This window comes from Gymnoscopelus braueri, assembly GCF_963280865.1.
Source record: "Gymnoscopelus braueri genome assembly, chromosome: 6".
Lineage (NCBI taxonomy): Eukaryota > Metazoa > Chordata > Actinopteri > Myctophiformes > Myctophidae > Gymnoscopelus > Gymnoscopelus braueri.
This window is the reverse complement of record NC_137607.1, coordinates 31,267,080-31,290,205: the sequence shown is the minus strand read 5'-3', so window position 1 is coordinate 31,290,205 and position 23,126 is coordinate 31,267,080. Positions and strand designations below refer to the sequence as shown.

Genomic DNA, 23,126 nt, shown 5'->3' with positions numbered 1-23,126 from the left:
CAATTATAACTACCCCATACTCCCCCCCCCCTCCTCTTCTTTTTTTATAAGCAATAAAGAGTAAGAAAGTAGTGAGGCTTTTGTATCACAAGGCAATTTATTTGACATGTGGCTCATTGGCCTCTAATAACCAGATGTGTAAAATGCAGGTTGGCATGGGTTAAGGCAACCTCGGGTGTTGTAGAACTTATGTAATGATTTACAGAAATCAGAGTAAGTTCAAAGTGCTTCCACAACCACAGTTATTCAAAATACTCTTCAGTCTGTCTAGATCCTGAACAAGTGAACATGTAAATAAAAAAGTGATCTACTAAAAGAAGAGTAGTCTTGAGGATGTGGAAACAAACATTTCCTGGTGCACAGTCTATAGATATATAGACATACAGTAAAAGGTAGTGTGGAAGTTCTTTCACTGTAGAGTCAACTTGGTGGTGAAGGTTTTTCTTTCTTCTGTTTTTAGAAGAGGCTGTCCACATCACCCATCTCCACAACCACAGTCTTTAGCTGGGAGTAGTATTCAATCGTCACCTGGCCGTTCTCCCTTCCAAAGCCTGGTGATAAACACAATGGTTGATTGACAAAGTCATAAATTCATCCATTGTACAGAATTACATATTTTTCATTATTCAGGGAAATGCATTTGTATGCTATACATGTAAATCCTACAAACATCTATGTATGCATCTCTTGTGTCTCCTCTACACTAGAAGACTATGAAAACTTTTGAAAGACCAAAGTCTGACATGAGGAAATAACAAATGCAATATGTCTGGCACCGATCCTATGAGAAGTGTTTCTCAGTGTATAAAATATAAACAAAAACGACATGGATGGACAAACAAAACAAAACTGCTGCATGGAGCTGCTTGGTGGATATCTACTCAGGGTTTGCTTTGGGTCGTGCGGCTATGCTGTATATAGTGGCACACTTCCACCTAGGAGGTCCACGCAGCAGTCATTGTTTGTGTGAATGCGCACATGTCTGCGTGACCTTGATTTTATTGAAATGTTGAGAAAAGATGAGAAAAAGACTGACAGCTCTGCCCAATTTTTATGACCATCTTACACCAAACGATCGAGATGACAGGAGCTCACCATAACTCTCATGATTTTATTCAGACGTTGGAAATTTGACTGTGACAGTGAAATCACTTTGGTGTTAGGCCAGCATTAGTCCATGTCCATTAAGACAAACGTAGCTGTCCTGAATGGGTCATTATTACAACATCTCACCTGACATCTTGTATCCTCCGAAGGGCACCTCCACAGGACTGACGTTGTAGTTGTTTATGAAGCATGTCCCTGCCTCCAGGTTCGCTGCCACGCGGTGAGCTCGTGATATATCCCTATAGGGGCAGGGAAGATTAGAAGGATGTATGATCTGGACATTAAAGACCACGACAAGTAAAAATACACAGTGTGCCCTCACAGCTTAGGACACAGGCAGTCTGGCAGTCATCCTCTGGCCATGAATATCAGTAGTCTTGAGCAATATATGTATTATATTTTATGGTTGCTTTGTGGAGATACTGGACTGCATCCAATAGATTGCACCGGCTTTCTTATCTTTAAGTCTAAAGGGTCAGTGGTAGATAGTCGGATGATGGTCTGGTAGCTTTGATGAAAACCTCCTCAAAAGGCAACTCTCTCCACTTGATGCTCACCTGGTTAATACTCCAGAGACCATGCTCACCTGGTAAAGACTCCAGAGGCCAAACCGAAGGTAGTGTTGTTGGCCCTCAGCAGAACTTCCTCTTCAGTGTCGAAAGACATAACAGACATCACAGGGCCAAAGATCTCCTCCTTCACGCATGTCATGTCGTCTCTACATTGATCTGAGTTGGGAGAAATTTTGCATGTCACACATGTAACAATAATCACAGCAACAACAAAAAACATAATACTACATTTGATGTCATACGAGTATTGATTTAGTAAACTACTAGAAACCTTAAGCTATATCAGTAAAAAAAAGAAAATCTAAAATACAAACCAAGAACACAAGGTGACATAAAGTAGCCTCCTTTCAGTTTTGGATCACTGGGAGTGAATGGCTCCCCTCCACAAAGCACGTTAGCTCCCTAGGAAAACAGAGATATTAGTCAAAATATTTCATAGAAATGCTTGCTCATGCACATTTAAGTACTTCTTTGTAATGTCAAGATCATTAAACACACCTGTTCCTTGGCCTGGCTGACATATCCCAGAACTTTTTCAAGTTGTGGCTTGCTGATCAGCGCTCCCATACGAGTGCCCTCCAGCAGAGGGTCACCCAAAGGGATGGCCTTTGTCCTTTTGACCACCTCTTCCAGAAACTGTGGCATGATCTCTTTCTGCACATATACTCGGGTCCCATTACAGCAAACCTTGTGGAAAGATTTAAAACAGGTCAAGACTGGTGTCTTTGATCGGCTCAGACTTCAGCATGACATGGTGATTGGTGAATTACGATCATCATATCAGAATCAGCTTTATTATCACATCACAGGTTTACAGAAGTACTGTTCTATAGTTTTTTTGTTATTTCCATAGAAAAAAAGAAAGGGAAGAAGACAGTTAACCACTTTCAAACTGCCCTCACTTTTGTCATTATAACTGAAAATGTTACAAATAATTCAGATAAGTATTATTTAAATAAAATAAAATCAAGAATAGCAGATCTACAAATCTCACAGTGTGTTACAAGGTGACGGGTTTGTGAGCTTGAAAATCGGCTATTTTCGATTCATTGTATGAAAAATTATGCATATAGGACTAAATGCTTTAACCAATTTTGTGAACAAGGCAGCTGTGTCTTGGTGTGCTTTCCTGTGAGCGAAAAGCTCTACTTCCTCACCTGTCCCTGGGTGAGGAAGTTGGCCATGAGTGCTCCTCTCACTGCATTCTCCAGCTCACAGTCCTTAAAGATGATGAGGGGAGATTTCCCTCCCAGCTCCAAAGTCACAGGCTTAACCCCCTTGGCCGACATTTCCATGATCTGAGTGTAGAAGAGACATACGTTGTGTTATGTAAGACTATAACAAGCTTTGCGGTTAGCCTGTATATGCCGGCCATTGGCCACATTAAATATAAACATCAGTATGGTTTTCTGAGAGCCTTCCTACTACCCTACTGCGCTGCGCCTCACCACACACACACACGCACACGCACGCACACGCACACGCACACGCACACGCCTGAGCTGTGCAGTGGCGTGGAGGCAAAACAGACATCCCTTGCCACATTTTGTGAAATGAATGGATTTACAAAGGGTGCGCAACATGAAACAGGGAGCAATAAATGATCAACTTTGATCATGATATTGCAGCAGTAGCTACAATGAAGGATACAGCCAAGCAGTCATCTTCAGATGTGGGCAACTTATATTGCAGCTCAAAGATTGTGAAACTATGGGTAAACGCAGGAATCGTGGGGCTGGCGCATCTGCGTTAAAGTGGTGAAAAGATGCACTGCGCTGCACTACAGTAACAGGTGATGCAGTCACATGCACAACACAGACACGCACTGAGGTGTATTACATTATTGCCGATTCATTTAACATTTGGACGGAGAAATAGGATCTTGTCGGCCAACATGGCCGACAAGATATAGTCCAGCGCAGAGCCTTCTATTAGAGAGTTGCGCCAATGAGGGGTCAGAAACAGCGTCGGTCACGTGGTTCATGTAGCTGGAAATAGTGACAAGGAGCCGTCAACTTCAATGCATTCCATGAACTTCCGGTTTAGGGATTTGTCACTATTCGCCAATGTATGTGTATGTAGAAGACCTGGCCCGAAGAAGTGAACGGAGTTGGCGTAACTCTCTAATAGATGGCACTGGTCCAGCGGAAACCATGTTTTCAGCGGATGCTGGAAACAGTGATTCTTGACTTACAAGACATACATATCATCAGATTGATGGCAATTGTTTTTCAGGTTATAGCAAAGCAATATTACATTAGACTTCATAAAATGTTTGCCTGTGTACCTTTTTGCCTGTGGGAACACTGCCAGTGAAGGACACTTTAGCTACCATGGGGTGCTGGCAGAGCAAGGTGCCAGTCTCTGCTCCACCTTGTACAACATTGAAGAGACCGGCGGGTACTCCTGCCTCTTGGTAGATCTCAGCCAGAATGACAGCGGTCACAGGGGTCATCGGAGAGGGCTTAAATACCATGGCATTACCTAGGGGTAAGAGGAAATATATACGCTTTAAAAAAGGTATAGTTCACCCCCAAAATGACTTTTTTTTCGATTAGTCACCCATGGCGACTTGAATTCATGGATATTTTTTTGTTTTTGTCGCATTCCTAAGCCAATAATTTGATGACCGGCAGCGGTTCCGGTGGAAGACAAAGAGTCTCCTTTGTGTCTCCTACCGGAACCGCTGCCTACAGGTCCGCTGGTCATCAAAGTATTGGCGTAGGAATGTGACAAAAACTAAAAAATATCCATGAATTCAAGTCTCCATGGGAGATCGATAGAAAAAAATATATTTTTTGGGGGTGAAAACTATCCCTTTAAGCTACCCGATACATAACCATTTAGGATAAAAGGAATCCTGTTCTTAGGTGATATCAGGCAGAGAAACATCTACAAAGCAGGAATCACGTGTAATTATGAACAGCTGTGGCAAACTCACCACATGCCAGGGCAGGAGCAGACTTCCACGCTGCAATCTGGAAGGGGTAGTTCCAGGCACCAATTCCAGCACACACACCGAGAGGCTCCCTTCTTGTATAAGCAAACGCTCCCCCTGGGAGCTGGACATGCTGGCCTGCAAAGATGACAAGCACGAAAAGCTATATAATGACAAAGTACTATGATTTAACAGAATAAAATTTTGGAACTTTAACCCATTAAAACAGGGAAAGCATCTGCTGTGTGTTTTAGATTTTTGCGTTGGCCATTTAAAAAGCAGATATACAAGCTTTGTGCCGCGCTGCGAGCTTGTACATCTACTAATACTAAGGCATTTGTAGAATCGGCCTCAGGTCTTAATGGGTTTAAAATACTGTAACTGAAGAACCAAATATCAAATGCCATGATAACAATCATTTAGACACCGATTTTTATTTAGTAACTTTCTTCCTCCATTTGTTTTTCACCTACCTGCAAGTGTTCCAGCCATGCCAGCATAGTACTGTATGGTCTGCCAGGCAACGTCAATGTCTACTTCAGCTTCAGTAATTGATTTGCCATTGTTAATCACTTCCAGCCTGGCAATGTTGTCTCTTCTCTCCTGTTAATATTTGAAGGCACCACAATGTTATGAGGAGAAAAGGTTCCAACGGAAAATACCCTGTGTCAATTTAGACTATTTAGCGGAATCATGTTTGCATTCAATTTGAGAGGACACAATGAATGGTGAAAGAGACAATAAACTGGTATTCAGTGCAAAAGTAGGCCAAGAGTGATGCAACACATCAATGAATGTATTGTTTAATGATTAACTACTATCCTATTGCATAGTCATAAGAGTGCATATCCAATTTAGTTGCAATACTGTGCAATACTATTTATGTCTCACACCTTGACTAGAAGTCTGCCTTTTTTTCTTTACATTCAAGTTTAATGACTTTGTATCTATCTGTCTATCTTACCCTGATAATGCGGGCAGCCTCCAGCATTATCCGAGCCCTCTCCATGCCAGCCAACTTGCTCCATTTCAGGTAAGCTGTGTGGGCACTCTTGATAGCCTCGTCTACCTCCTCTGCTCCACAAGGAACCATGTCACACAAGACACGACCTGCACATATGATGGAACATATTTTGGTACATATGATGGAATTTAACTCTTCTCAAGTCCTGCAGATATCAGAAAGGAAATATCCGGTGGAACTGATTATACAGCATAATAACTAATATTCAGGTTTTATAGTGAAGGGCCTTGGGGAATACAACAGCGGGCTTGCCAGATCCTCAACAGTTAATATAATTTATAAAGAAATTGCCACTCCATTTACATGTAATTAGCTAAATTAACACATTTTCAAAACTAAATGAAGTATTTCTAGATTAGACTCTTTAGAATTGAACCCTGACACATGAAGAATGTTCAGTGTGAAGAGCCACACAGTACACCAAAACACAGGGTGGAGACAGATTTACAGTTATGCAACTGTCTAGGTTTACCTCAAGTGACCTGCACAGACATGCACCAGTGAACTTGATACCATTTTGCACAGTGTTCTACAAGGCTCTACTAATGTAACTGTTGTGGTCTATATCATTGTACTCAATGAAATCAGTCCAGAGGTGTAAAGTAACTAAGTACATTTACTCAAGTATTGTACTTAAGTACAATTTTGAGGTATTTCTTACTTTAGTGGAGTATTTCCTATTTTCAATACTTTTACTCCATTACATCTCAGGGGAAAATATTGTTATTTTACTCCACTACCTTTATTCGAAAACTTTACTTTAGTTACTTTGTACATTCAGATTTGTATTACTAAACATACATTTACGACTTAAGCTCTATATTATATTTCACAAGCCCACTATGCGTCACAAGCTTGTAGATCAGCCATTTAAAAAAATATATATACATTTTGAAAACTTGAAATGGGACATTCTGCATAATGAGTCCTTTAAGTATATTTTCATGCCAATACTTTTGTACTTTTACTCAAGTACTGTACATTTTGAATTCCGGACCTTTACTTGTAATGTATTTCTACATAGTGGAATTGATACTTTTACTTAAGCAAAACATTTGAATACTTTTTCCACCACTAACTGAATCAGTCTATAACCTTGATGCATTTACCTGTCGCAGGTTCGAACACAGGCTCAGAGTTCTTTGTATCTTTGGGTTTGACTCTGCTCCCACCCCAGTAGTTCAGATGCTCTGTCACAACCACAGATCCAGTTGCAGCAGTGGCCATTGTTCCAAGCAATGACTGGGCCATTTTATGTCGTTTAGCACCTACAGTAAAATGCAAAGGACCATTATAACAAAACGATCAAGACACGTGCAGCAGTTAACATAAACATACAGTGGTGTAAAGTAACTAATTAACTATTTTAAGTAACTATTTTGAGGTATTTTTACTTTACTGGACTATTACCAATTTTCAGTACTTTTACTTCTAGCCTACTCCACTACACCTCAGAGACAAATATTGTACTTTTAAGACAACAATTATTTGAAAACTTTAGTTACTAGTTACTTTGTAGATTTTGATTATTATTATTACAAAACATACATTAACCACTTCAGCCCTATATATACATTTCATCCATTTGAAAATAGCCGATCTACAAGCTCACAATGCCTCGCAACACATAGTGAGCTTGTAGATCTGCTATTGTCAAAATATGTTTTATATATTTGAAAACTTGAAATGGGACATTCTGCATAATGAGTACTTTTACTTTTGGTACTTTATTACATTTTGATGCCAATACCCTTGTACTTTTACTCAAGTGCATTTCGAATTCCGGACTTTTACCTGTAACAGAGTATTTCTACATTGCAGTATTGATACTTTTACTTAAGTAAAACATTTGAGTACTTCTTCCACCACAGTGGTGGCACCACTGATGATATGACATAAAACGTTATGCAAGCATGCACGTTTACTTGACGTAAACCAACAAATGCATTGCGCGACAATCAATAAATTAACGTTAACATGAGATTTTGATTGTTTATTTTGTAACGCGCACGCACATCTCTGCAAGGCAAGCTAGTTCACAAAATATAGAAACTGCGCGACATTGAATCAAAGTACCGCGTTTAAATCTAACAGTAAATTCCTTACAGACTAGGCTGACAAAGCAAACGGTTCATATGCAGAATCATCACACAGCGGCTGCGAGATGTGAATTTGAAATATAAATTACCTTTTGGTGTAGAAAGGTTAACGGCTGTTGGGATGTGATACTGTGCGAAAAATACAAATATACAATGGCGACTGTGTCGAGTCTAATAAACACATGAATGTGCACGCCCACACGCCCCTATCCATGGATCACAAGAGGGTCATCTCCCATGACCGTCATGGATGAACTTCAAAATAGTGTTTGCACTTTCTCCCTTTTTGGTCAGTACATCTATTAACGTTCAGATTTCAAATATTAAGTGCTTAGCCCTTGGCCCTGGATGTTACAATTATGTACGGGCCTTCAGAAGTACCTGTATCTTCCGTATTGTTCAATAACAAGCATTTTAATCCGATAGGTGGCCATTTTATCATCGAGTTATAATGTATCAGCGTGCAATACGCCCCCCACCCGATAGGGTCACTTAGTTGAAAGCATTATGGCAAAAATACGGAGAAAATGGCCAACAATCGGATTAAAATGCTTTTTATTGAACATTGTGGAAACTACAGGTACTTCTTGAGGGGCCGTATATAATTCTAACATCCGTGGCCATGGGGTAAGCACTTTATATTTGAAATCTGAACGTTTATGTAGAATGTACGGACCAAAAAGGGAGAAAGTGAAAACACTATTTTGAAGATCATCCATGACTGCCATATAATATATGACAGTCGTGTATCAGGGCTAACACGCCCCATATATTACGTAACGATGTGACCACTATCTGACCCATTTTACCATGTTGGAATACTCTACTCAATTAACATAATTAACATAAGCGTTTGTGTATTTAATGACTAATCATATGTTTATTTTCCAAAAAGCTACAACAGATTAAAGCTTAATCTGTTAAGGCAATACCCATTTACACTGCAGTTCACATAAACAATGTAATAGGCTACTTTTCAGCACAACAAGCCTAATGCTTGGAGAAGATGCAGATCTGACCAGAGTCTCAGAAAAGTACAAATCCCAGAAGAATAACCCTCTCTGTCTAACTGTAGGACCACTGAGCAAGGTATGATTCTCAAGAGTGATGATTCAGCAAGGGCTAGCTTAGAATCAAGACTATCATAAATGTATTTTGTGTGTAATTGTATTATGAAGCTATGCTGAAAAGGAACACGAGAAGGAACATCGAGCACTCAGAAAATCCTCTCTGGATCACGAGGACACTGAATGACAGGATACTACGGGCCTGTCAGATGATTTGGTGTGGCAGTAGATGAGTGGATAGAGAGGCCGACTGGGAATCCCAAAGTTGCTGGTTCGAACCTCGACTAGCCCAGTGTATGTGTTGAAGTGTCTCTGAGCAAGACTCTTAACCCCAACTGCTCCCCGGGCGTCGAACAAATAGAACCTTGAGCAGCTGCTCAAAATTACTTGCACAATGTAGGCTACATAGAGAAGTGAAACCTATGCCTTCTTGCACATCCCCATTGCTGCTAATACCATACAACCTATCATACCATACAACCTATCATAGACACTGTATGTTATCTATAAAAAATAAGTTTTGACCTAAGTATTATTTTATTATCTTGTTATATTGTTGGTACCTTTGCAGAACATGTCCCACCAACATTTCGCTCCATGTACCTTTGAGTGACCAATAAACCCCTCTTGATTCTTGTTGAGGGGATAAACAGGAATCAGGGTAGAATGAACAAATATTCATAAAGGTACCATTTCATTCGAAGGGGTAACTGAGTGGTTACGTGTAGTTAAATGGTTTAAACCACGTGCAATTTCTTCTCAATGATATCCGTGTTAGAACTGAGTGAAGAACTTTGGATCCATTTGGACTTGAGGCTGCCGTTGACATTACCAGCAACACATTCCTGCTTCACTGCTCTACCTGTTTGTGGCCTCATGTCCTTGAATGACCGTCCCGCATTTAAAAAAACAAGCATTAAAAAAAAACACACTTTTAAGTCATTTTATTTTCACTGGTTCAGCTTGACTCTTAAACAATTACAGCCATATTAATTTATAGTAAACAATGAATTAAACTGCCACAGTAGTGCTGCAGATGTTAATTATATAGTACATATAAACAATAGTTTATAGGCTACTTTACACATCTATGGACATATATTAAAATTGACCTACAACCAGAGATTATTTTATCTAGTTGAAAAATCCCAAATCCTTCTCAGACACTTTCCAGTAATTCACCTGTATACAGTAGTTGTACTATGTCTTGTTGCACTATATTTTCCATACAGCACTGCGATCCTCAGTAAAAAACAAAAAAACTAAAACATTTTGTGTGTATGTCAAATTGAAAGACAATAAATGTAACTGAATAGTGGACATAAGCACAATACTGTTGTCTCCATCAATCTTAAGATGCATAGCTACAGTAGAAGCATGTCAACGTACAATTCTGGGTCAAGCTGAGTAAACATATTTACTGTTAAAATGTGATCATAAAACTTTATTTACCAGTACAAAACAAGAATACAATACTGATAAATGAATAAATTAAGTTGTGAATTCTCAAAATAATGTATAACATCTGCTGCTTGCATGGCATACATAACTCTAATACTCATAACAATAATTAAGACTATCATTTTAATTCTAATTTGTAATATAAATGGATCTAAAAATTAAATAAGCAACAAAAGAATGAAGAATCAAAAATATCCTGCAGGTAGTTCACACAGCAGCTGGAACAGGTATACAAAGTTTTATAAAAAGCTTATTCCATCACAGCATGAGGAGTTCTGTGCCCTGACAATTGGGCTGTGACCTCTGCAGTCACACAGTCATGGAGTCACGTCAACACTGTTGAAATTGTCCCAGATGATTAGGAGAACTTAGCTGCTTGTGGAGGTGGTCCCAGATGATTAGGAGAACTTAGCTGCTTGTGGAGGAGGTCCCAGAAAGCCGCCAGCCTGCTTTGTCGCCGCTCTGGAGGGTGCAAGACCCAACATCTTCTGGATGTTCTGGAGACAAAAATTACACCAATCAGATAATGATGCATGAAACCTCCCTACAATGTGGTCTGGTGAAAAATGCAGCCATAATTAGATTTTGCCTACCTAACCTAATCTGACGAGGTAAAATATTTCTGAGATATGACCCATTCTTATGATGGTACTGTATGTGAGTTGGGCAGACAGTGATGGATACCATCTTTGGACAGAAACATCATGACTTTAGTACTGGTATTGGGCAAAATCTTTTCCAAAATCCTAATCACACAGCCAATTAGTCAATATGAACACCAAAATAGAGTATATAATTTTTTGTTCTTGTAATTTGTAACAAGGCAAATATATTCAACCAAATATAATTGTATTGTTGTAATACCATATGCAAACAAGCTACTGATACAAACCCCTTGAACAAACAGCAGACATTTATTTAAACAGAAATCTATTGTCCTTAATCTTATCTATGAACCTACAATAACCATTCATATTTAGCGAGAGCGATAAGAAACAAATGGTTCAGATATTGAGTAACCCCAATTAAATTCAATGTTGAAGCCACCATGAGCTTTGGCAGTGCGCTAATTTGAACACTTGATATGTTGCATCGTCAGATAGTGTGTCAAAGGCAGGTATACAACAGCAAAATTAATTTAATTAATGTATCCATTATTAACTCAGAGTGTACAAATACTTAAAGGACCCAAATGGACCCTTAAATCCATTTGGTTCTATTTTGTACAATCCGAAATAAATTCACACTCAGGAGGATTTTACTCTGTAGGACCTAGACACAGGATTCCTTAAGTTTTCCAGTCATTGAATTTCAAAGAATATCCATCCCGAGTTTACAGAATCCAACATATATCGATCTTTAAGGTTTTAAGGTCTGACAGCTGCGCAGATACCTGTCTGATGGACATGGTGCAAAGGATGTAGAGGAAGATGAAGGAGCAGTCAGTGTAATCTTCGCCCAGAAGGTTGCGATGAGACAGTCCCTGGATGTAGGACAGTGGTACAAATGGCAATTTGGCCACAACTCTCCCATCAAAACTGTACACAAAAAAAGAAACAGCATGTGGTGAGAGCTCAATTACTGAAATACAAAGTGAAATTGTCAACCTGTGATTTAAACTTACATGGAGTTAAACATGCCCATCAGTGCTGTGAAGCAGAAGCCTATCGCAAACATTGACTTCATGCGTACCTGATGGGGGAAAAAAAGACACATTTATGAGCAATTAAGTTTGAGTATTAGTTGAGCTGTGAAGCGATAGCTGAACTATTGTAACAGTCTGTGTGTGTTTGTCTTTCTCTCCACTATGACACAATATTCACTGTATCATCCTCAAATCACATAGGGACATGAAACTTCATATATCTATCATTTGATTAACACAATGTCATACAGTACACCTTCTAAAATATTCATTGCAGTAGGATGAGACTGACTGTATTTGAAAGCGTGTCTCAAGGCATTTCACTTCAGTGCATTAAGATTAAGATTCCTAGATTATGTGTAGGAAAAGTATTGAATAACAATAATATAAACTGATGTTTAAGTTTGGCTTTAGTTTAAATGGCTCTACTTTGCACACCCTTAGGTTGCCCTTGTTGAATAACACAAGTATGCATTGTTGGGGCTCCTCACCATAGACAGGTCTCTGTTGTTGTTCTTCAGTTTCTCTTCTTGTCTCTCTGTAATACATTTAGTATATTCGTTCATTTGTCAATGTGATAGTTCATTTAGAATCCTTGGGATAGAATAATTTCTTACCAATCTTTTTCTTCTGTTGACGACCTGCAGATTCTGTGATGGTTTCCTTTTTCTTCTCAACTGGTGATATCAAACATACGACAGTGAATTTTAAGGCAAATACAACTTATACAAACTGTGGGAAAGAGAAAAAAAAGTCACTCACGTTTTTTGCTTTGCTTTTCCACCTCAGCCTTTAGTCTCTTGTACTTTTCAGTCCGATACACTAAAACCCACGTAATACCTGAGAACACAACATGTATGAATGAAAGCAAGGCACAGGTTAAAAATTGATGCTAAATGATTAGTAAACTGAAACATGTATGAGGACAATTACATTATTTGCAAAGCATTCTGAATGAATCTACAGGCACCTAGCAGCCAAGGCAGACCAGGTTCATTGGTAGATCAATGGCTACCTTCCAAACAGGTGGTCATAAATATACCCAGTGGTGGAAAGTAACTAAGTACTGTACTTAATTACATTTTCAGGTATTTTTTTTACTTTACTTTCAAAGTATTTCTACATTGCAGTATTGATACTTTTACTTAAGTAAGAAATGCGAGTACTTTTTCCCAACACTGAATATACCTCATTCCCTACACAACAGAATAAGATAAGCATCAGCCGTGTGATTCCTTTTGTCGCTCTGATTAGCAGAGTGGCTGTAAAAATGGATAGTAATCTTCATGTCGTCACCATTAGGTGAATACATAGGGTGCAATAGTAATAATAGCTGCTATGTTTAGGGCTGTCACGATCACACATTTTACTTCGATTAATTGTCACACAAATAATTGCGATTAGCGATTTAACTGTGCTTTTGGCATTGAACATTGGATTGGAATATGAATACAAATTACATTTCTTTTTGGCTTTTAGGCTAGGTCAGATGTGACAAATAACTTAGATCATGTAATAACATTATACTTTATATGAATAGTGTATATAGCCGATCTGCAAGCTCAAAACTGCTATTTCCACTATTTTGGAAAATCTGACATGGAAATGATTATGACGATTATGCAAAAACTAATTGCGATTATCTCAAGTAATTGCGATTAGCCGATGATGTAATAATTGTGACGGGCCAAGATGTGTTGTGATTTGTTGGTATATTCTGCACTAACAGAGCTGATCATTAGAACATATTCCACATCTTTAACGGCAGACACACACACTGATCATAACGTCGCTCATGGAGGTTTTACTCACCTTCAGCTAGCAGCGCCGTGCACACGGAGATAAACACTATGAGAATGGTGTCTGGAAACATGGTGCTCATGGTAGTCGTTGGTCGAGGTTATTGTTAAACGTGTCGGACGGTAGAAATATGCTATCAATGAAACTGTATTGGAACAGAACAGACAGATCTTTGTCGCGTTAGCATTAGCCTGGCGCTAACGGTACTTTAGTTTAAGCAACTCAGCATAGAGCACCAAGGAAGCTTTTCCTTGTAGAGCACTAGGAAATGAAATGATGAGATCACTTCCGGGGTCAACCGCTCAGCTGATGTGTAAATGTTCAAGAAGCTCTAATAGTTTTAGGCAGTAAAACGTCGTTTTCACAGTTGTGAGTCTGTCTAAAAAAATGAATGGATTTTATATATACTACATATATGTAGGCTGTATACATATATGTGTATAATGTGGTCAAGTGTATCCAAAACTCCAAAAGTTAAATCAATTGAAAATAAATACAAATGAACCTGGGATTTTGCCATGGATCACACGACGGTCGCCTGTCATGGATGAACTTCAACCTGGTGTTTGCAGTTTCTCCATTTACGGCCCGTACATCTACTTAAACGTTCAGATTTAAAATATAAAGTGCTTATTCAATGGCCACGGATGTTACAATTCTGTACGGGCTCTCAGAAGTACCCGTATTTTCCGTATTGTTCAATACAAATCCTTTTAATCCAATCGGTGGCCATTTTCTCCGTATTTCGCCATATGCTTACAACTACGCGACCCCATCGCTTGGGAGGTATATTGCACTCTGATACATTATAACTCTTTGAGAAAATGGCCACCGATCGGATTCTAAGGCTTTTTGTTGAACAATACGGAAGACACGGGTACTTATACTCACCCGAAGTGAATTGTAACATCCGTTGCCATGGGGTAAGCACTTATAAGTAAGCACATATTTGAAATCTGAACGTTTATGTAGATGTACGGGTAACGGGCCTGTATATGGAGAAAGTGCAAACACCAGGTTGAAGTTCATCCATGACTGTCATGATATGACAGTCATGTTTCAGGGCTAGGATTTTCTGTTTTCTAAGCAATCGTCATTATTAGCCATATTCAATTCAATTCAAACTTTATTCCAGACACACAGATGGTCCATAGTTACATACAGATAAAAACAAACAAATATTTAATTTATTAGTATTATTATAGCCTCGATCTCCAGGCTTTTATTGCTTAGTTTTGCTAAAAAATAAAAGCCTGGCTAGTATTATTATCAAGCATAATCGTCATCATCATCATCAGATGGGAGGAGCGCGTGTCGGAACACACGCGCCCCCGTGCGTCCTTTAGAGCGCATAGCGTCGCAGCAGAGCGGCTGCATCCATCCAGAGTCCAGACAGATGAAGCATGGCAGGAGACAGCGACACAAAGCCAGATGACCAAGCCGAAAATCAGCAGCATGACAACCGGCAGCCGTTTCTCATCGGCGTTGCGGGAGGATCTGCCAGCGGCAAGGTTGCATTTTATATATATATATATATTTTTAATCCTTTTAGTGATTATTTATTTATTATTTATTCGTGTGTAAACTGTCTCCAAACGGCTGTAGCCTATATTCAGATTAGTTTGTATGGTGGATTTTGAAGGAATATATTTTTGCTATTTCAATGTGACACATTGTGCCTTCACACGCCCTCTGGCAAATATCAACTCCATTGTGTTTTTAATTATATTTTATCAGTTTGACTACAGATGAGGTTAAGACCAGATCATTTGGATGAGGTGTAGTAGTAGTAGGCCTAGCCTGCCAATATTTTTTTTTTCTTTTTTAAGATATATATTTAGTGGATCAGTGGTGTCAGTGTATATTATTTTTTGAAGCCCACTCACAGACTCGAGACTGTGAGAATTTCTTCAATTGTGAAGTTCAGGAGTTCACAAGAGGTGGTAATGATCATCTGAGTCAAAGATGTGTCATTAACCACTAACCAGTTCAATCAACACTGAATAAACATCAGCTGTGCAGCGCTGGCAACTCACGAACTGGGAGAAGTCCCCCCCCCCCCCCCCCTGAAAATAAATAAATATTAGCATACGCATAACCAGGCAAAATAACATACGGTACATGAATATTGTCTCAAAATAATACTCCATTGTTGACCAATAGCCTACTAGTTTATCTAATGAGTAGTCTGGAATCGACCGAATTAGGCTATAGACAACAGACCTATAAAGATATTTATACCTGTCCAATTCAGTTGCCCCCCACTGGCCACTGGTCAATTGAAAAGACGTCTATACAAGTACGCATTTTGTAAAAGTCATCACATTGGCCTACTAATAGCGTACCATAATGATTTTCTGATTTCACTATGCGACACATCCTTTTCATCCTAGTCTTCATCATGAACTCATGTAGATGACACCACTGCAGCTATATTGTACTATGCTGTACCATCATCATTTCTACAGCTGTGTGTGTCACTTTGTTTATTGTGTAACATAGGATAGTTAAGTGAGTTTCATGTTTTGTAACAGCATAATCGGCATATACAGTCTCTTTAACTACATAACTAATTTTTTTACTAAATATTGACGCCACCATTTATGAGACTACAGACAGTACGACACTATGGGCTGGTTTTGTTTTAGGTAACTTTTACCATGACATGATGTGACTGTATAATGGTAGCTTGCCTCTCCAGTAAAGGAAACATGAGTTTTGTTCCACCAGCTGTGTGTAGGTTAGACTTCCTGTTTATGTCACCCCCCCCTACCACCACCACACAACACCTCCCTGTGTAACTGTTAATAGAGCCACCTGTTAATTGTAGAGCTTAACTTTTATCTTTGCTTTCTGTCTGTCGTGACTTTTTGCATGTCTTGCGCTTGGATGAAAATGCAGTGTCACGACTAAAAATGCAGTTATTGGAAGGTCAGAGTGCTGAATCAGCCATTACACAGAAGTTGGTTGGATCCTCTTTTTCTTTCACAAAGAGCTGTTTTGTTGGCAAAGGAACAGTTATTAGACTACAGTAGACAAGAAGTACACCAGTCAGCAGGGTCCAAACCAATGGTTTTCTAGGTTTTTGTACAGCTTCTCTATCAACGTAACCTGTTTTTTTAACCGAATGTTGCCGGCATTGATGTTAATTGAGTCTGATTAAATCAAATTGACCTTGTTTATTTCAACTTAGAAAACCAGCTGTGGCCACTAGCTCCATTTGCAGACACGTAGCTTACTCCGTCATGGGCCTCAAGGTCACGGCTTAAGTACAACCATGGTGATGACACTAAGACGAGGTTAAATCATCCTGTGAGCTCATGAGTCTTGCCACTGTTGTCATACGATGACACATGTTATTGTATGCCAAGGCTAACACATCCATGTAGGCCTACTTTTAGGGTAGCAACTATCGATTATTTTCTTAGCGATTATTCTATCGATTACCCTTTTCCATTAATTGAATAATCTAGAAGCGGATTTTCTGTGATCATTTGTTGTATTTTTTTATATATCAACGAATCAACAAAAATGTTTTTGTTTTCATAATCAACTACATTGATAAGTCTGATTAACTTGAGCCCTATTTTATACTTGTGAAAATAGCCGTTCTACGAGCTCACATCAGCTTTTTGCTATTTAAAAAAAAACATTTGAAAGGAAAAAAAGCTCAATTAAAAAAATGTACCCCAAAAAAATCGATTGTCTTTATTAAAATCGACTACATCAATTAGTTTGATGCACCCCTACGTACTCTACACCTGATGTAGATGGTAAGATAATGGACAAGCACATCACTGTCTCCTGAGAAGAAGTGGCTGAAAAATATGTCAAATTGGTGTGGATGGGTTGTGCTTTGGTCTAATGAAACGATATGCGTGACTGGCTGTGTGTGTAACTACCCCAAAGGGCTACAGGGAACAGTTAATATATCAGAATCAGTATCATCTTGACCTACATGATGAGTCACCATAGCGTTTATTATTTGTTTCCAACCTGAGAGTGATCAGGAGGAAATGGAGAAAGCAATAGAGCAATGTAAGCTAGATTCTGATCAGGCATAGTCAGGCAAGGCCCTTCTCACTGTCCTGCAGTGATGTAGGAACTTACTAGGGCTGCAACCATCGACTATTTTCGTATTGATTATTGTATCAGTTACTTTTTTGATTCATCAAATAATTAAGAAGCATTTTCTTAAGTATTTTTTTTATCAACAAATTGATTAATCACTCAATCATTATTTTATACTTAAGCTCACAAAAGATTATACCCGCACACTGCCACTTGAAAGTTCAAGAGAAGTTTATTACAGAAACAACGTTTCGGTTGTGTAGAGTAGACGACTGAAACGTTTCTGTAATAAACTTCTCTTGAACTTGCAAGTGGTAGTGTGCGGGTATAATCTTTCCAGATTCACCTTACCTACTGTTTTTGTCGCCTACGCACCTGCTTGTAAAGGAACAAGTATTTTTTCACTAATACTTAAGCTCACAACATGTCACATCGCGACTTGTGAACTTGTTGATATTTAAATTCGGCTATTTAAATTATTTTTTAAACTTAAAAAAAATACATTTGTAAGTTCTAGCCTTTAATGACGTGCACAAAATAGGGATCTGTTATTAACAGATTATTTTGTTAAATTATTGATTATCAATTATTCTATAATCAATTAAATCGATTAGTCTGATTAACTGTTGCAACCCTAGAACTTCTGACATCAAATTCAGCGTGGCCTTGCTTTTGTTATGTTTCTATTTAAGCACTTTCTTTTGAACGCACCTCCCAAAATCTGTGTGTGACACACACACACACACACACGTATATTTAATAACTTTTTTGTTAAACTCCTGTATAATCTTGTTACTTATCCGTTTCTAGTCATCAGTGTGCAGTAAGATCATGGAGCTGCTGGGACAGAACAAGATCGACCACCACCAGCGCCAGGTGGTCATCTTGAGCCTGGACAGCTTCTATAGGGTCCTCTCCCCTGAACAGAAAGCCAAAGCAATCAAGGGGCAGTTCAACTTTGATCATCCAGGTACATATGTAATGAATCAGCTTGTTTGTCAAACTCTTTTTCATTTAGGCCTCTTTATTTGTGGGATCGCTAAAGCGATCACGCTACTGTTATTGTCAACACCGTTTTTTGACGGCTAACTAGTCCTTCATACTTTTAGCTACAAACTCCGTTCCAACTCTTCAACGTTCGGCCTACTCAGGACATGTCGGCTACCATTTGAATTTTTGAAATAATTTGTACTTTTAGAGATATTTCACTTTTTACTTCTAAAAAACTCCCATTCATTTCAATGGAGAAATTCATACTTTTAGATAGAAACTCCGTTCCAACTCTATAACGTTCAGCCTACTTAGGACATATTGGCTACCATTAGAATTTTTTGAAATAATTTGTACTTTTAGAGATATTTCACTTTTTAAATAGTAAAAATACTTAAAAGTTGATAAAAAGAGTAAAAATACTTAAAAGTTGTAAAAATTAGTAAAAGCTACTTTAAAGTAAATAAAGTGACTAAAAATACTTTAAAGTAAGTACCTTGATTAAAAATACTTAAGAGTACTTATACTGAGTAAAAATACTTAAAAATACTTAAAAGTTGAAAAAAATAGTAAAAATACTTAAAAGTTGTAAAAATTTGTAAAAAATACTTAAAAGTAAATAAAGTGACTAAAAATAATTTAAAGTAAATACCCTTTAGAACCTTTCAAACCTTTAGAACCTCTTAAACCTTTCAAACCTTTCAAACCTTTCAAACCTTTCAAACCTTTCAAACCTTTCAAACATTTCAAACCTTTAGAACCTTTAGAACCTTTCAAACCTTTCAAACCTTTAGAACCATTCAAAGCTTTAGAACCTTTAGAACCTTTCAAACCTTTAGAACCTCTTAAACCTTTCAAACCTCTTAAACCTTTCAAACCTTTAGAACCTTTCAAACCTTTAGAACCTTTCAAAACTTTAGAACCTTTAAAACCTTTAAAACCTTTAAAACCTTTAAAACCTTTAAAACCTTTAAACCTTTCAAACCTTTAACTCTACTAACACTATCAATACTCAATACCATCAACATTCTTAGCGATCCCACACTGTTTCTTCAGGAACAGTACCTTCTAGTTTCTAGTGACATAGACCGTAGTCAAGGACGGAACACGATTCTTCTTCTTTCATAGACTTCAGTGTAGTCTGCTGGAGGTTGTGACTAGTGAGTCTGCATCCCCACTGCCTGGTGCAGTCAACATCCTGTGCACAGGAGTTAACCTATGCCAGTGATTTTCAACCCTTTTAATTTCAAGGACCCCCAGTTTAATTTGCGTTAGGTCACAGGCCCCAATTTGATAGGATTTTTTATCTATGGGACCCCAATCTACACGGTAAAATCGTGATAATTTAAGACAAATGGACCTGTGAGTCCACAACTATCAATCGTTTAGCTGGGGACCCTTGGGACCCCCTCAAGGACCCCTGGGGGTCTACCGTCCCCATGTTGAGAACCAGTGCCCTAAACTCTGATACTAACAGCCTCCAGTAAAGAGTCATGCAGTACTTTCGACTGATTTGAGCTCTTTGTTCCCCTCTAGATGCTTTTGATGATGATCTCATTGTTACAACTATGTGGAACATCATGGAGGGCAAAACAGTACAGATCCCTGTCTATGACTTTGTTACCCATTCCAGGTGAGTCACTCTATGAGCCGTTTGCAGACAGTGTCACTATTATTTCACTGTTGACATATTTCATTGTATTTATTTTTATGCAAGTCCTTTTACATACATTGTCTTCCATGTGGTAGGAAAAAGGAGTCCGTCACTGTGTACCCTGCAGATGTGGTTCTGTTCGAGGGGATCCTGATGTTCTATTGCCAGAAGGTCCGCGACTTCTTTCAGATGAAGTTGTTTGTGGACACAGATGCGGACACACGGCTCTCACGCAGAGGTGAGTAATGTGTCATGATTTTGTGGCAAGTGTAACACATCCTTAAGAGATACTGAATTAACATTGATCCACTGAGATAATAACCCCTGGCCTATATATCCTATATTTTGCAGTGCTTCGGGACATAAGCGAACGAGGACGGGACTTGGAAAGTGTTCTTGCACAGTACATTACTTTTGTCAAGCCTGCCTTTGAGGAGTTCTGTCTGCCAGTGAGTACCTCTTCAGTTACCACAGATCCATTCTGTCTGCATGCTAATCCATGGTCAACAGTTAAAAATTTGTTTTATGTTCACTCTGTCTAGACAAAGAAATATGCTGATGTGATCATACCCAGAGGAGCTGATAACCTTGGTGAGTGTTTTATTAATTTGCTGGTGAGCCTTCCCAGATCAACCATGTTGTTCCTAGAACAAAATGGCTGCAAAGTATTAAAGCAAATCAACACTGTCTTATCCTACGCCCTCTGACCAATATGTTTTGAGATGCCAGAGCTAGACTCAGCAGAATGTTATCATGTGTCTCACAGCTGTGTTTACTGCTATTCTGTGAGCTGTTAACTGTGCTATCAAGGCTAAGGAAGTAATTCAGTAAGCCTAAATTATGGTCACAGCAAAATATCCGTTTTGGGATTTAATTTCTCAACCAACAAAAAAAACGTTATCTTTATTACACTAAATACATTCTGTCAAATATTTGCATTTATTTGTTCCTTCTGATGACTGAATGTATGCCCACATCTCTTTCAATACAGTTGCCATAAACCTTATAGTTCAGCACATCCAGGACATTCTTAATGGTGGTTTGACCAAACGGCTAAATGGTTACCTTAATGGTTATGGACCCGCCCAGAAGCCGCAAACTACAGACTCCAGCAATCGACCTCATTAATGCTTAATTTATACTCCATCATTCAACTGTGCTGCGCACCGAAAATAGCTGTTCTACATGCTCACTGTGCATTGCATCGCGATGCATTGTGAGTGAGCTTGTAGATCTGCTATTTTTGGTGCGCAACACCATGGTATGACAAAGTATATATCTGAATGAACTACACCGGCTCTCTTCAATGGAGAAAGGGACAGCTCATTGCCTACTGCATGTCTGCCAAATTATGGGTAATGAATATCAAGTTGGAAGACATTAACTTGCAAAAAAGAAGAAGGGAAATGGTTCACTTTTATTTTTATTTTTTGGAGCTTGTTTGAAGCGGTTGTATGCAATTTTATTTTTTCACTTTTAGTTCATACACTGTGATTGAAAAGTGTGAAACTGTTTCACTTGAAGCAAAATCACACATTGGTAGAGGTTTGGGTTGTGTAGTACCTTGCTATGCTGCAACTCCAAATATTGGTCCGATATCTTCAGTGATTCCTCTGTAGATTAGAAATTGATATTCCAAAATACTCCTTGCATTGCACAGTCAAACAGGTTTCAAAGTTATTCTTTTAACACACTAAGGAAAACAAACAAAGTGTATTCCTGCAGAAAACTGACAGCTTAAAAAACAAAGAAAACGAAAGAAAGAAATTGAATAATAAAATGTCAACTTTATGTTGATTTATACAATTTGAAATGGGAAGATCTGGACATGATTCGTGGATCTAAATCCTCAAATGGTAAAATCAACAGTTTACTTAAAAAAAATCAAAAAATTACATTGACTGAAAATGCTTTGTTTGTGCTAGCTGCGCAATGTAAGGCAATGAGGAGACTATTCATTTTGGAATTTCTAATCAACAAAGCATCTTTTGAAGATGGCTCATCAATATTTGTAGTCACATAGTGGCAAGGTAACTACGCAACCCCAAACCTCTACCAAAGTGTAAAGTCCTTTTTTTTTTGGTCTGATGAAACCGTGCTACTGAAATGGAAGGATGAATTGAGGCATTGATCAAGATTTCACATCATTGGATATTATCCTTTACTTTAAATAATAATTTATTCACTGATAATGCAAAGTGCTGTCTACTGTAAATGCAGGTCCTTACTTTATTTACATTAAGACTCCATTCAGGTTCACTGCCTTCCCTGATGAGTACACTTGATCAACATAACCTTGAGTTTTCATATTATAAAAATCATTACATGTGTAATCAAGTCTACGTCTTTAAAATTATGTATTTGTTTTGGTGGTTTCTTGTCTTGTACAGTATTATTGCGGACAGTATTGGTGTTGTGTAAATCCCTGACAATTTGCAGAGAACAAATCAAACAACCGTTGTTCACCTCAAGTCATTTGCTGTATGACACCACCAAAGACAGAAATTAAACCGTTACCTGCATCTGAGGCCATTCCGTGTAGCATCTGATTGTTTTGCATTCATACTATGACATACTGTATATTCCTGTGCTATTCCAAGTAAAACCACCATCCTCAAGACATAAAATGTTATTGGTATTTTGAAAATACTATCTGGTGTTAGTTGATATTCTGCCACCAGTTTGCAACAATTAGATG

At 38.4% G+C, this 23,126-nt stretch overlaps 3 protein-coding genes across 3 annotated transcripts; 1 reads left to right on the top strand and 2 right to left on the bottom strand.

Moving 5' to 3' along the window:
- Positions 1-84: 84 nt before the first annotated feature.
- Positions 85-7,905, bottom strand: LOC308086444 (4-trimethylaminobutyraldehyde dehydrogenase A). Its single transcript, XM_080429967.1, has 12 exons — positions 7,830-7,905; positions 6,751-6,909; positions 5,582-5,727; positions 5,091-5,220; positions 4,621-4,755; positions 3,967-4,163; positions 2,837-2,977; positions 2,178-2,366; positions 1,994-2,081; positions 1,694-1,835; positions 1,234-1,346; positions 85-551 (listed from the first exon to the last, which is right to left on the bottom strand). Exons 2-12 carry the CDS (start codon positions 6,890-6,892, stop codon positions 457-459), a joined length of 1,518 nt encoding a protein of 505 aa, XP_080286093.1. The 5' UTR covers positions 6,893-6,909; positions 7,830-7,905; the 3' UTR covers positions 85-456.
- A 1,831-nt stretch (positions 7,906-9,736) lies between these two features.
- On the bottom strand, positions 9,737-13,948 carry tmco1 (transmembrane and coiled-coil domains 1). The gene is made up of 7 exons (XM_080430905.1): positions 13,726-13,948; positions 12,676-12,753; positions 12,531-12,590; positions 12,405-12,451; positions 11,893-11,960; positions 11,662-11,806; positions 9,737-10,765 (listed from the first exon to the last, which is right to left on the bottom strand). The coding sequence occupies exons 1-7, from the start codon at positions 13,793-13,795 to the stop codon at positions 10,667-10,669; spliced, it is 567 nt and encodes a 188-aa protein (XP_080287031.1). The 5' UTR covers positions 13,796-13,948; the 3' UTR covers positions 9,737-10,666.
- Positions 13,949-15,095: 1,147 nt separating this feature from the next.
- Positions 15,096-22,462, top strand: LOC308086657 (uridine-cytidine kinase 2-A-like). Its single transcript, XM_080430288.1, has 7 exons — positions 15,096-15,224; positions 18,595-18,754; positions 20,311-20,407; positions 20,524-20,666; positions 20,780-20,877; positions 20,971-21,019; positions 21,420-22,462. Exons 1-7 carry the CDS (start codon positions 15,117-15,119, stop codon positions 21,554-21,556), a joined length of 792 nt encoding a protein of 263 aa, XP_080286414.1. The 5' UTR covers positions 15,096-15,116; the 3' UTR covers positions 21,557-22,462.
- Positions 22,463-23,126: the final 664 nt, after the last annotated feature.

Bases quoted from the DNA above. Each gene is read 5' to 3' on its own strand.
- LOC308086444 (XM_080429967.1), bottom strand. From the start codon at position 6,892: ATGGCCCAGTCATTGCTTGGAACAATGGCCACTGCTGCAACTGGATCT. The intron at 2,978-3,966 runs GTACACAGGCAA...TTCTACACTCAG, and splicing joins GTGTTCCCACAGGCAAAAAG to ATCATGGAAATGTCGGCCAA. The intron at 1,347-1,693 runs GTGAGCATGGTC...CTGCCCCTATAG, and splicing joins GCCTCTGGAGTCTTTACCAG to GGATATATCACGAGCTCACC.
- tmco1 (XM_080430905.1), bottom strand. From the start codon at position 13,795: ATGAGCACCATGTTTCCAGACACCATTCTCATAGTGTTTATCTCCGTG. The intron at 12,754-13,725 runs GTGAGTAAAACC...TTGTGTTCTCAG, and splicing joins CACGGCGCTGCTAGCTGAAG to GTATTACGTGGGTTTTAGTG. The intron at 10,766-11,661 runs GTATCTGCGCAG...TTTTGTCTCCAG, and splicing joins GCACCATGTCCATCAGACAG to AACATCCAGAAGATGTTGGG.
- LOC308086657 (XM_080430288.1), top strand. From the start codon at position 15,117: ATGGCAGGAGACAGCGACACAAAGCCAGATGACCAAGCCGAAAATCAG. The intron at 15,225-18,594 runs GTTGCATTTTAT...ATCCGTTTCTAG, and splicing joins GAGGATCTGCCAGCGGCAAG to TCATCAGTGTGCAGTAAGAT. The intron at 21,020-21,419 runs GTGAGTGTTTTA...CTTTCAATACAG, and splicing joins CAGAGGAGCTGATAACCTTG to TTGCCATAAACCTTATAGTT.